This window comes from Opisthorchis viverrini, assembly GCF_000715545.1.
Source record: "Opisthorchis viverrini unplaced genomic scaffold opera_v5_82, whole genome shotgun sequence".
NCBI lineage: Eukaryota > Metazoa > Platyhelminthes > Trematoda > Opisthorchiida > Opisthorchiidae > Opisthorchis > Opisthorchis viverrini.
Genome location: NW_008751738.1, coordinates 1,402,531 through 1,417,176, shown reverse-complemented (window position 1 = coordinate 1,417,176; position 14,646 = coordinate 1,402,531). Strand labels below are relative to the sequence as shown.

At 44.2% G+C, this 14,646-nt stretch overlaps 1 protein-coding gene across 1 annotated transcript in view; it reads left to right on the top strand.

Annotated features, from left to right (window-relative positions):
- The window catches only part of T265_13598 (hypothetical protein), a gene marked incomplete at both ends in the record, with an annotated part of 47,726 nt that overhangs the window by 1,460 nt on the left and 31,620 nt on the right, over window positions 1–14,646 (top strand). The window contains 6 exons of the mRNA XM_009169620.1: window positions 675–926; window positions 4,046–4,189; window positions 4,581–4,901; window positions 9,755–9,882; window positions 11,588–11,867; window positions 13,715–13,907. Coding sequence (XP_009167884.1) covers window positions 675–926; window positions 4,046–4,189; window positions 4,581–4,901; window positions 9,755–9,882; window positions 11,588–11,867; window positions 13,715–13,907 — 1,318 coding nt within the window. The remainder of the gene's footprint in view (window positions 1–674; window positions 927–4,045; window positions 4,190–4,580; window positions 4,902–9,754; window positions 9,883–11,587; window positions 11,868–13,714; window positions 13,908–14,646) is intronic.

Here is a 14,646-nt window from a genome sequence, read left to right as displayed (position 1 = left end):
TTTTAATGGGTGGGTTTTGGAACCTTTAGACGTCGAATTTAGGAGCGAATAAAGATGAGCGATAGTTGTGACTGACTTTTAGTCGACCCAAAAATATTGATTTCCTGTTGGTGTTAACGGTAGTTGGACATTTTGTCGTGCGTTGCATTCGTCCCTTACTCACTCGATCACGGACCGGCTTCCTCTATGTGCGGTGACGTTGTCAGTATGTATCGAGGGACAGGGAAAGTTGTAGGTTTTCCATCGTAGTTATCTGTCTTGCCAAAGGTTTGGAACAGATAATATTCGTCTTTTATTCTTCTGTGTTGTGCATAAAAGGCCTGGGATATGCGGAACGGAAATCCACGCTCGCTTCCGTGGAATCACTGAGTGGATTCTATCTCCACAAACATTTGTGCGTTACTAGATACGGTGAGCGGACACGCAATGATATTCAAGGTTATCGGATATCTTATTGCCCCATCCCAGCGACACACTGAGATTCTAGCGGTCGGTTCCCTCAGTTCAGTCACTTCAAAGTGCGCTCTCCGGTTAGTTTTCCTCCAAAAGTTCCACGCCAACGTTTCCACGTTGAAAATGCGGGACCTAAGTTGGCCATTGAATATAAATGGTTCAAATCAATGAATGGATACTCAATCAGTAGAATTATTCATTAATTACTTGGCGAGAATCAGCCACAATCGCTGATTTTGGGGAGGTCTGATGAATGTAGGAGACCGCATTCATACACGTCTCATACACGTCTCATTTCAGCACTTTGTGGTTCTCCCGGTTTTCGGTTTGCCGTCAATCAGTCGCTGTCGCTCTTCAAGCAACTGACATGGAGCAAGCCGATACTAGTGAGTGAACTTTTGGCCCTAATCCACCAAATGTACTTTAATGTAGCTGAATCAACGGAGCACTCTTGGATGTCACCGTATACCTCGGTAAGTTTTTTGCTTCATGCCCTCGAAAGTAATTCACGAGTCGATGTAACAAAGGGACGACCGGGATAAAAAGTCGAAACTACTACGAATTCTGCCAACAAATTTGATCAAGAGTATCGTATCACTCAGTTCAGAAAATCAAGCACTTTGCAAATGGTACCGGCCATCAGTCTCTTGTATTTTAGGAGTAAATCAATGACAATTCGTAAAATTTCGCCACAGAACGGCTTCTTGGTTAATTCGTTAAGCAGAGAATTAGGGAATGCTCGCAAACCAAGTGCAGTTCTTTTTGTCTGATTCGTATGCGTAGTTTTCTTGCTTATTTCAGTTCTCCATAGGTCGACAACGCTTTCGTTGACAGGAATGTTTAGGGGGACAAATATGGTAATGTTGTCCCATAAGTCACTGTTTTTTGGATGTTGAAGATTATGAATAAGAAGGTACTTTGGATCGATCGGTGCTAGCTCAAAATGGACGCACATTGCACTTGTGTACGATAATGGCTAGCAAATCTGTGGTGCTGGCATTGGTTAGGATTACAACAGCACCAAAAAACAGTGATTCGAATATTATACCGTGGTTCGAATGGTTTAAGAATTAGTAGAAATGAATCCATATTTCCAATACAATGTGTGAACTGTGAATAAAGTTATCAGGTTGTTTCTATCCTAGACCAACCATAGATGAACTGATGTGTCTGGTGTGAGGCACATGCATTGTAGAATGCCGGCCTGTCAAAAAGGGTTAAATTATTTTATTCTTGGTGCCATGCATCATTCCTTGGGTGTACAACCGCTGGAAGTAAGCAGGTGCTCTTTCAGACACTGATGTGGCGATCTATACATTGCCTTTCTTACAATATCATACTGACTCATGCGTCCATGAGCATTGGTTTTTGACTGGGAATAGGCATGGAGGGTTTCGCTGCAAATAATCTTTGTCTTATTGGGGTTTTGAGCTGTTCATCTGAGCAAAGCTGTGTGTGGGTGAAAAATCTCGACCTTTCAAATGAGTACAAAATGCCCAAGTGAATTTTTCTGCCTGGAAAAATAACACCAATACCATATTTCTGAGAGTGATGTGTTTACGATCAGTATTCCTTACGTGTACGCGCCAAATTAGGCCCTGATAAAGAATTTAAATGACTTCATCAGTCTCCAAGTTCATATACATTTGTTTCTGTGACGTATGGAATTCCGGAGCTACGGGATAATTTGCTCAAGTAGAAATTTGTTCGTTTTATAAGTGTAATTTTGCTGGTTTATCTGTTGCCATTTCGGCAGTCGTTTTTCCGCATTCAGTGTTGAGCTTTAGGTCCCTACGGAAACCGATGTTCCAAGGGATGTCGATAGATGGAATCGGCCCCCAAGCTTTGTAAAGCAACTCACCACTTGTATGTCATGCTCAGGAATGTCGTATAGAAGCTTGCGACGGTAGACGTAATGCTTGGCAACCAAGTGCTGTGCCGGAGCTAGTGAGGTTGTGGGTGCCTGTTTTTCATAACTATTCACACTGAACCTCCGTAGGAACTATGAAGGTGTCTTATTCACTTGTGGGTAGCTTCGAAATTTGCGGAATGCTTGTTTATAACAGTCTTCCTTCTCTAGGCACCAGTTCAAGCCATCCGACTGCTCATTCTTGTGAGGCTTTGTTTCTCACAAACTCTGCTCAACTACAAGGGGTTCAGTTGATTGCATGTCTTATTACCATCGTATCTACGTAGTGATGACGAAATGAAACCGTCCTAGAGGTTAGATCTGTTCCTGACCGTGGTGTGAGTTTTCCAAACGATCCGCTTTTGGTCCACATCTTCCGATGATGATGATGATGATGATGATGATGGTGCGTTTGGATCCTGGTTGCCAATTCATTCAGTCAAGCTACGAAGAATTCGACTAAACTGTCCGTCATGTTATAATAGGGCGTGCTTGTAGACTTCACCTAAGCCAAATGGTTAGTCGAAGCCAGTGGGTATCTTTTTGCATTCACGGTCTGTAGACTGAGTTGGCATTTAAATGAGGTTTTCGCTCGTTTATACTAAAAAAAACCTTTTTCAGTGTTTTAATTCTTATATTGACTGTTGGTGCTTGGCTTCGTTGGTTGGGACGTTTTCAGGTCCAATATAGTTCTGTGAGATTCCGTTCATTGAGTTATTTACTCGTTGAAGATTGCCCTGTTTTTTTTTTTTGGGGGGGGGGGAGAGGAATCATGCCGTGGTGAGCCGTCAAAAAATGGTTTGCGCTCTAGTCCATTAGTTTTCCTTGGAAACCACTGGGTCACTGTCACCAGTTTTGGCGTCTGTACGGTCTCTCTGATGTCAGTCAGGAATGGAGAATGCGACACAAGGGTGCTCCTGCCTCAGACGGATCTTCAAACAGGTAACCTAACAAATATGAGCCAACAAAGGCTACGTTGGTTGAGTCGTACACTTAGCACACCGGAGGAACGTCGTCTGCTCTGCAAAACATTTTCTGACCAGCCAATGTGGATAGAAGGGATGAGGCAATAACCGTAAAAGCCTAAACCTGTTACACCCATCGTGTTTATAATTTATGCTTCTCTGGATGGGGACTCCGATACTGTGCAGAGTGTCGATGGGGGCGCAAACGAAAATCGCTCATCTGCGTGCTGAAAGACATCCCTGTATCAGATTTGTCGCATTCAGTGCACTACACTTACTTCGAGACTTAAACACTAATGAAAGTAAGCGCTATCTGAATTGAATTGAATCGGCGTCATCGCTTAGCTGTTCCTTCCTTAGCCCTATACGACCAGTGAATGAGACTGTGAAATCGGAAATCCTCGTATCCCGGTTCTCCGTTTGTAAATTTATGATCAGTTTATCTGATATTGAAAATACAGTAGATAGACCGCAAAATGTTATAAAGAGCCGTGGCGTTTCGCCATACCCTCTGCCGATTTCAATACGATCAATAAATTGCTTAACATAATGATGAACAAAACTTGCACGGACTTTTATTAGCATATAATTTGAGAGCAGTGTGTTTCAAAGGTCTTCACAGCACTTCCAATTAAGGGCTGATTGCAAAGTTTTGCATTTTGGCATTACTACGCGTGTTCTAATTTTGAGCACTTTCTCGGCTTTCTGGAATTCATAGAAAAATCGTGACCTCTATTTCACCGATGGCAAACGTTCAATAGATTACGTTCTCGTATACAGTCGAACCAAGACCACTGAGGTCCATGCGGCAAAACGTACGGCATTTCTGAAAGGCTTGGCTAGAGAGCTTGTGGAAATCGAGGTAAGTGTGTTTTCGGGTTCCGCTATGAATCTTGTTTTTCAGCCATCTTATGTGTAGCTTATTTTTCACATGTGACGCACAGATTTTACACACACCACTGGACCGTTGACTCCACGAGCTACCATCTTCAGTAGATTTTGTTGCGCCTCTATTAGTTAGCTTTCAAAGTTTGCTTGACTGTTTACAACCGGAAAAATTCGCCACGCAGGAATGCCATCTTTACTAGCTAGGGATCTACAGAGAGTTAGGTTCCACTGCCTGCATTTGTTTCTGGTAACAATTCTCCAGAGTGAATTCGCACAAAAATTTGGCCTTTCGGCTCGCTGCATTTTTTCGAGTACCTCTTCTATTCATAGATTCATGTGAACCAGTTGTCAGGACACTTTTTCAGGTCGAGGATTGTTGTGGTCAGATTCTGGGGAAAACAGATGTGGGATCATCCCCTCCAACAGAACCAATCATATCGGCAAGTATTCAACCAACATTGGCGGCAATTCCAGTTTGCCCCGAACCTAATCCTCAACAAAAGCGGACTCGCAAAGAATCGACTAGGGGTCAACCTTCGTCGATGGATCGTTACCGGTTTCGAGCAGAGCATGAAGAATCGGCTTTGCTTGATTTATCCGACCTAGTATTTGTTAAATTACACGCCCCTTGGAAAACAATGGAGCGCTACGCTGAGATGTTCAACTTTCGAAAACCGCTAAAAATGGTAAGTTGTTCCCATTGTTCGGATCGTGCGTTTGCTTTCTCTTAAGTTTCTTGTTTTTACTAACTCAGTCTCGCATTTATCTACCTCTCTTATACAACCTGCCATTGTGTCTTGATTAAAAGCTCGAGAAATCTATTAAGTGAGGCGGAATTGACCCCATTTCTTATTTGTTGCCTCCTACCTGTTTGTCTACGTAACGAAGTTAGCCGAATCGAACGTCAATGTTCCGTTTAGTTAACTCGGTAGCCGACACACTGGCTATTCAATAACGTTGCCAGAGGTAGTATATTCTTCTCCAGAATTAATCCACACCAGAGCGAAGGATTCTTTGTTCCGCAATATGTATGAAGTAACAAGTGTTCATCGTACCTGCTGTCAAACATACGAGTGATGGATTGTTGCTGGAATACATGACACAACAATGCTCATTGAGTTTGTCGTTCCCTTCTTCCATATCCGAGCTGTAGGGATATGGTATAACAGCTTCTGGCTGCTTAGACAACCTAGACAACCTGTGATATATGGCTATCTATTAAGTGGGCTGCCAACTGGGCAATATAGATGGTTCAGCCTGACCCGGAAACCACTCAAACATTGGTATGCACTTGCAGATGGGGCTCGTGTTTGAGCAATAAGTTAGACTACCGAACAACCGGAAGGAACATCATATTTATTACCCTATAACTGCCCAGATGACTCAAGTGGTGAGAGCGCGAATTTATTGACCGGAAGGTCCGTGGTTTGAACCCGGCCTCTACCTATCAACTTCCCCTGTTTAGGCTTGGGCAACCTGACAGTTTCCCAGCCCTCGTGCTTCCTTCGGGTAGCATGGCAGTTAGGCACCGAAAGGGTGTCAAGGTGAGCGGTCTATAACTACCATGTAGGGCGATTAGCTAAGTAACAATCATGTCACTGCGTGACAAGGCCAGATTATTGGTGCTTCCGATTAGAAACTCAATTTACTTGTCGATCAGGCCTAACCCACTTAACTATCTCTGCCTGAAGTGATTATAAGACCTTGCAATGTGTAGGGTTTAGGCACAAAGGTTGGCGATGCCGCGTGCGCCCGATTTTTGATCGGCCGTTTAGGCGACTACGAATTATTTCTGTGGACAAATTCAAGAATCTCATGCTCTGGTTAACTGGAATTCACTCGTGCATATGGCGAAGTTTGAATACTTCGAAGTAAGAAATAAGCTCCACAATTATCCGCAGGGCTAAAAAGTCGTACAGGTTGTCTCTATCCCAGGAGTGAACATCACCTCATGTCAAACGAGTGTCCGCTCTCTGAGTGACCCAGTTTGTGACATCTGGTGGATCGATGACCAGAATTTGGACTGATTTATCAGTTGCTGATGAAATGCAACATCTGAGTTTAATAATGTTGCTGGTAAGATGAAAAACTGAATTGCGTCGCGCTTGTTTCCGCACGACAGCTGTCTGAGAGAAACCCTTATTTGTATTTCCTGAACCTTAGATGGAGGCTTTTAGTGGGGACTAACAACCACAGCTCAGTCATGCTGTCGTCATCCAACATTCTCCAACTCAATTCCTGGAGAGTTTTATTCACTCAGAGTGGAAATTTTCAATTCTGCAGTGCGGAAATTGCAGACATTAAACTGAAAATTCAAAGGTGATCGCTACTTTGGACGGATAAAACAGTCTGTATGATTACGTTACTGAGGGGAGGGGGACGAGATCGCTCAGTGGTTGGAACGCGAATTTACTGAAAGGTTTGTGGTTTGAACCCGACCTCCGCCTCTCGAATTCCCCTGTCTAGGCTTGGGCAACCTGGTGGTATACCAGCCCTCGTGCTTCCTTCGGGTAGCGTGGCAATTAGGCACCGCTAGGGAGCTACAACTGAACGATTTATTTACGCTACTGTCTGCGTAAATTCATGTACAACTGTAGCAAGTCGAAGCTGGTTTCGAGCAACCAGCATGCACTGGGTGATGTAGATCGGCCAAAATGTTTGAGGGGATCCATCACCAGATTCAGCATAGTTGCAGGCGGTGAACACACTGAGGACCTCCCTTACAGTAAGCCCAACCAAACAATCCGGTGATATATTCACGCCATGCTACTCATGACAATAAGATCTGAGTGACGAAAGCGGTTCGTGGTTTTCGCTATTAGGACGAGGCGATTTCTGATGGAGTATCCTACCCTGCGGGGTATCCTCTCTAAGACGTTCCAATGGCAAAATAGGGACTGGTAGTAACCTTTCTTTGTCATAAGGATTTTCCCCTAAAAGAGAATTTTTCGGATTAAGGCACAACCCCTTCAAAGTAATCCAGTTGTAGTTGGGGTCACCGTAGCTTCTCTTGACAAGTTCCATTTAGCTAGGCACACGTTGTATACCGTTGGATAAAGATTGTTCAGTGTTGTAGAGGGACTGTGCTTACCAATGTAGCGACACAAAGTGTTCCCTTGGAACTTGTTCTACAGCTGTTTCGTCTCTGCTGTTTAATCGGTATTCATGTAATCAGGTGACTGCATCTAAACTCGTGCGGGCAAAAATCGTGAGTTGTTAGATCTTTCTGTTTGTTTGTTTTCCGTGTTCATTATCCTACAAGATTTGTGTCCGAAACAAACGGTCTCATCAGACTGAGCTCGAGACGCCAACAGATCTTGCGCCTACTCTACTCGCGCATTATCACATGTCTCTACAGTATAGAGCAAATCCGAAAAATCCGACTCAAAGGTTACGGTAGATACTATGCACTTCAGACCATCAGTTGATATCTTTAATCTTGTCCTCTCGAATTCCCCTGTCTAGGCTTGGGCAACCTGGTGGTATACCAGCCCTCGTGCTTCCTTCGGGTAGCGTGGCAATTAGGCACCGCTAGGGAGCTACAACTGAACGATTTATTTACGCTACTGTCTGCGTAAATTCATGTACAACTGTAGCAAGTCGAAGCTGGTTTCGAGCAACCAGCATGCACTGGGTGATGTAGATCGGCCAAAATGTTTGAGGGGATCCATCACCAGATTCAGCATAGTTGCAGGCGGTGAACACACTGAGGACCTCCCTTACAGTAAGCCCAACCAAACAATCCGGTGATATATTCACGCCATGCTACTCATGACAATAAGATCTGAGTGACGAAAGCGGTTCGTGGTTTTCGCTATTAGGACGAGGCGATTTCTGATGGAGTATCCTACCCTGCGGGGTATCCTCTCTAAGACGTTCCAATGGCAAAAATAGGGACTGGTAGTAACCTTTCTTTGTCATAAGGATTTTCCCCTAAAAGAGAATTTTTCGGATTAAGGCACAACCCCTTCAAAGTAATCCAGTTGTAGTTGGGGTCACCGTAGCTTCTCTTGACAAGTTCCATTTAGCTAGGCACACGTTGTATACCGTTGGATAAAGATTGTTCAGTGTTGTAGAGGGACTGTGCTTACCAATGTAGCGACACAAAGTGTTCCCTTGGAACTTGTTCTACAGCTGTTTCGTCTCTGCTGTTTAATCGGTATTCATGTAATCAGGTGACTGCATCTGAACTCGTGCGGGCAAAAATCGTGAGTTGTTAGATCTTTCTGTTTGTTTGGTTTCCGTGTTCATTATCCTACAAGCTTTGTGTCCGAAACAAACGGTCTCATCAGACTGAGCTCGAGACGCCAACAGATCTTGCGCCTACTCTACTCGCGCATTATCACATGTCTCTACAGTATAGAGCAAATCCGAAAAATCCGACTCAAAGGTTACGGTAGATACTATGCACTTCAGACCATCAGTTGATATCTTTAATCTTGTCTCTGACGAGTTGCACTGATTGTAGATTATATTGACCTTCCACTCTGACCCAAATACTTTACGCAACGTTTTTTCTCCGTAGAGATGCAAAGCCTCTCAGTGGTTCCTACCCCTTGCCCCTCGTAGAACACGTGGGTACTTGTATCTGTTGGTCCTCTGCACACAGCTTCGTGGTTCTCTTTCCTTTCTTGTTTTGTTAATCTTAGCGTTCAGTCCTGAGTATTTTTATTTGAACACAAAGATACAAAACCCTGGTGCTGTCGGGAGGGTAATTCGACTGTAGATAGCATATCAATACTGGGTAATAATGACAAAATAACCCGTTATCATCATCATCCATAGTGGCCGTTACACCATCGAGGCAACGATAATGGGACAAAGTTATACACAACCTACCGTTTCACTGTGACCTCAAAGACAGAGTTTGGTTTACCAGCTGCCAACAGATCGACAGCAGTTTACAAAAGTGATCATCTAGACAAATGCCTAGGACCAATCTACCGCGAGATCTAAGAGAGGGAAATTTGCAACACACGGACACCTAGGGTGGCCTTTCAGACGTCCAACCAAGGAGAAATCTCGCGGTACCGTAGTGAAATGATTCTAGTTTAGAATGAGACATATTTTCAGAATGAGACATATTTTCGGATTTATAGTTTTACGTTAGAATTGGGCATAGCCGTACTATGGTTGGACCATCCTAGAAACTGGGTCGGTTGGCGGCTTCCAAATACTGGCCTTTGGTGTGCGCAGTTCCCAAGAGTTGGAACACAGAATACGACGATGGTAACACGGGTAATCATGTTTCGCCCTCACAAATCACTGTTGGGCAACCTTTTACGCTCAGTTAGGTATGTGATGTTTGCCTTTCATGACACTCGGTTCCGATGCATACGGTGTGTGCATTTGGTTTACGAAAGTTACAGTGGACAATTTAGGGGGAAGATGAACGTTCATTTGGCTGTGTCGAGTTGGAATTTCGCATTGTTGCTCAATTCAGTTCTGGCCCAACAAATCAGCCTCGATTTTTAACGGTTAGCTTCAATCAGTTACAAGCATTGCTCTTCAACCTGCGTCATTGTCTGTGGCCTTTCAGCAAGACCCGGAGAATGTCAAGATGCATCCCAAGCCTTCTTGCTCAGACTGTTGTGAATTTGACAAAAGCGTACTCAAGCCCTTACGAAACACGTTCACTTGGCCATTTCAGAAGCAAAGGCTTTATCTGTGAGTGATTATATCTTGTCAACGGCTGTTGCACGGAATTTTACAACTCATACATGTAGAATCGTATCAACTTTCCCCATTAGCAGTGTAGCCTCTTTTCCTCGTTGACCATGTCACAGTGGACTGCAGCCGGAATTGATCAAGATCCGCTCTGATTTGGTGTAAACAAATAGCATCGTGTTCTTCTTCGTTCTGTTTAGGTTAATCCATTCCGGCTATAGTTATGCGAAACCTAGATTGTCCACATCATTATCTATGCGTCCTGTCGTCCATATGTGACCAGGGTGCTACGGCCGGTAGGTATAGTTTTTTCGTATTGTGAATCTGTGAAACATCACTGGAAGTGAATAAAACACAACAGATGGTTTCAGTTCTGAACTGTCCTCTCTGAGTCGCCATCGTTGCGTCTATCTTTAGCATCTACACATGGTTTGGACATTGCTGTCATGTCGTACAGTGTGAACTCGAAAGCACCAGATACTGGCTTTGTGCCAGGACTGATATTGAAAGCCCCCTGAGGTTGTTGGAAGCATTTGATGCAGGGACCACTGTTGTTCTTCGGACACTTGAAAAACGCTCAATGTGAGAGGAGGGCAAACAAGGTATTTTGCCCCCCTACAGAGGCCGTCACTCCGCACTATGCGGAAATCCACGAGCGATCTGATCTTGGTACATGGGCAAGTCATGATCCTAGAGCTTTTTGCTATAAAACAACTAGCGGGTAACTTTGGTGACCTGATTAGACTAACCATTTGTCTCCCGAAAGCACATTTACCCTCATGGGAGTTCTCTTCGTTCCCTGAAACTCTTGTATACCGATCGGTCTGTTTGTTGGCTGTACAGAGTGATTAGCCGAAATCGGATAAAAGTCACGTCTGATAAGCACATTCCGAATGACCTGTCAAAGCGGTTTTTCTTCATATCTGCGAACAATCAGGTACTCTTGACCAGTTCTTTGTCTCTGTTGTGTCACGCCTAACGGACGATTGCAATGTGTGTGGTGGGACCAGGCATATCTACGTGATTTGAACGCTTGGTCGTGGTTCACTTTCGCACGGATTTAAATAAGTGCAAAAAAAGCTTTTCAGCAAATTGCATGCGATTTTCAGGACACCTGCAGAAATGGCTGATCCAGATTCGCCGGATGTCGATCGGCTTTGGAATGCCGGTTGAAACTATGCGTGACATCTTGCTATTTATGGAGCTCCAACTAATTACGAATTTTCCAGTATATCGGAGTGCATCTATGGGGTGAACTATGTATTTTTGTGGTTGTTGTTGCACGACAGGAAGTCGCGACCATTACAGGACTCGCCATGTCGCGCAAGTGTTCCAGATAGCAGTAGGCAAGAACATTAGCTATCTAGATCATTCAGTCTGGGTTTAATGAAAGCCCCTCCACACTTATAAGCTGTTTGTTACATCCGAATGCGTCTTTATTTCCATTATTCTCGTCGCACAAAGATGCAGCATTGTTCTTGTCAGGCAATCCTCCCGTGAGCCGACACCCTGAAGATGAGACGCTGGTATCCTCGGTAGAGAGGAGTACAATTTTGCAGAACCTTTATGTGTATTTCCTACTGGTTGACTGGTAGACGGTGCGTTGCCATGGCGTTGTGCTTCTTACTCTACCCTAGTAATATATTTCACCTTGTTTTTATTCAGCACTCTGGAGTTTCATATTGTTTGGTACTTTCTAACACAGATTTGATATCCCTGAAAACCAGAATGAGTTCTTTACGGCTGTTGAACGCGCTATGGTTTTGGACTATATTCTCCGACGCACACCGTGTGTTTTTGAAGACAATCCTGAACTAGGTAAGCAGACCTGTTGTGATGTTGTCCATCCACCTCAACTAGATGAAGCGACTTCCTCAAATAACAGTCCTGGATTCAATGGCCGCAGGAGACCTGCCGAACTGGATGTAGGTATCACCAAGATGCTTTCAGACGGTGTGTTCTCCGCTGCCTACCCACTGCACGAAGTGAGTTATTTCAAACTAGACGCTTTGGGATAGTGAGTCGTGTCCAATGACGCCATTGCGAATAGCGCGTACTTACTGCGCAAAACGTGTGTTATACTTGTATTACTTGGGGAGGGGGTTCAACCACCTTGTATAGCAGGATTTTCTACGCTGTTTTTTTTGGGAGTGGAGTAACAAACATTAAGTTAGTGAACAAAAGGCTGACGAATGACCATCATAAAGAGTTAGAAACGAATATGCACTGTTCCACTCATAATCCAGTCTTGCATGATGAAGGTATTTGGATAAGCCGCTTAGCACGATCACCTGATGTAGGTTGCCGGGCCGGGGGATAGTTGATAACTGAAAAAATTCCCATATGACAGCCCATCTTGCGCAGTAGTGGGCCAGAATCCACCAGCCTCTCGGCCCACCACAGCAAGTCTCAATTTTTCCTTCCTCCTCACGATATTTTTCAATTCCCTTATCAACTTCCTTCAGTAGAAGTGAGTGGTTACTCACTTAAACGACAGTGAATCAGCTATGCATGAACTGCTGGGTTTGATGTGTTGTCTTCCTCAAACCAATTTGGTTAAGTCAACTACGAAGTGCATACTGTGAAAGAACGCCGGAGAACCGGGCGTAAAATGATCACCATGACTGTTTGAGAGCATTGGAGAGTGTCGTAACCTGGCACTTGCCCCTAAACACAACTGGAGGATAATATAACTTTTTTCACTCTTTATTCTCAGGGCTGGAATGGTCTTTTTTGTAGCCACAGAGGTGACTGATATATAAATTTACCGCAACTATCCTTATCAGAAGGGTTGATCTCTTCATATTAAGGTCCCAACAAGATATCGGTGGGCTCTCGCAACACAACCTTTATATGGGGATCGTCGCTGTGGAGCCTTTTACTTACTGTACTATGCCGTGTCAGTTTGAACTATTCACCCTGTTAGACTTGCAGTGGGATGAGTGTCTCTGAGCTGGACGTCGTCAAGACGGAACGAAAAGATTTATCCTACTTTGACGTAGAAAGGCCATTCCGCCATCTACTCAGGAAATGATTTCCACTCATTCAAGAAAGATTAACTGTCGCACAGACTCAAGTTGCAACGGATTTGAGGCGAACGCCTTATTTATCGCCCTACAACCCGGTATATGTTTTTGCTAGATCTTAGAGTGGTGAAATTTGCGACAATTATACTGAAGAGTCAATTGTGTACCTACTGACATCAATTACTAGTTGTTATTATCCGGTTTCACAAAACCAGGAGATCCAGATGTCACTCTCGGCTTTGTGCTACCCTACTGGTTGCATTACCTACATGCAGTTATTTCCAGCTGATTTTGGAACAAAATAAATTATCCGTGCATCGAGGCGGTGAAGAAAGGTATTTTGCTTCGCAACGTTGAGGCGAAGTCCTCCTTGGTGGAAGTAGAAGACAGACTCAAAGAACCAATTTTCTAGGTGGTGCGTTCAGGAGTGCTATTTGCTTTGATTCTTGAGCTCATTTGTGAAGCGCGAAAATTCGACGTAAGTTAATCCCCCTTTGAAATTGTATTTACTAGTGTCTGTATACGATGGGACTGGCTGAATGTTTGGTTCCTACTAGACTGAGGTACTAAACAATCACGGAATTTTTCATGTTTTCACCCTTAGTCCGTCTCACATACAGATTGCTTCGGCACCCCTGCGCACACGCCTTATATAGAATAGCCTTTGTTTGCTCACTAAGAGTATTTAGACGAGCCTGCCACTCGGGTGAGTATGAAACGAGTGTCGGTCACTCTTACTAAATTGAATATGAGCATTCTACCATTTTCAGTTCATCCTATATTGACTTACATCCTCTCTTTCTCAGCATACGGCTGCCATAGAAAATTATACCAGGTTGTTAGACACTGTAGCACCCACCGAACAAGTGGCTCAAAAATTGGTAGGTCACATTATTCCGAAAACTTTACTTCACCACACCTATTCACCCATCTCCTTCGTTTGGCTGTTCTGTACTGGGGATCGCAGTCAGTTTGGTTTGCTCAAACGCACCCTCACACGTTTGTTTTGGTGTCTGCTGTTTGTTTCTACCCATATTCCTCCTTTATCACATCCATATACAGTTTTATGTCATTTAAGTGGGTGCACCTTTGAGTGTAGTCGTTACGTTTAATTAACTATTTTCACAAGCTCACTCACTTTCCGACTGTTGTGAATTTGTCGACTTTGGTTCTCTCCCTCTATTAACCTCTAACACATATAAGCTTGCTAACTGGCCGGCTGTCTCACTGTCTCAATGCTTCACCGTTCATAAGTATAAAGAGTCCTTGTTGATTTCAGGTCTTTCTTATCACCACACTGTCCCCATAGCGGGGAATCCATCCACTTACGCCATAGCGAACCAGTAGTGCGTTTTCATAGTAATTGTGTATAACTAACTTCTCATTTGTATCGCCGTCACGGAGAGACTGGACCTTACCGTGGTGTGACGGTTTGCGCACCTCAGCGATCCATTGAGCTATACTGGAGAGTGTCTCACGACACTCACAGAGTCTCTCATACCAGGTTGGTCAAGGGTTAGAGTTCTGACGAACACAGCCTCCTGGCCCTCCAGGTTGGGGGTTGGAACAGGTGGCGACTTGTTCCGTAGAAATGGTAATGCATTTGCATTTCCCGCCAAACACCGCTGCCTTGCGGTTAGGCTTTTGAGCCAAAGGCTTTGGTTGAGGACCCTAATCGTCCTCCTGTCTAGGTGTGGGCGCCCTGGCAGTATCCCAGCCCTCGTACAACCATGACCTA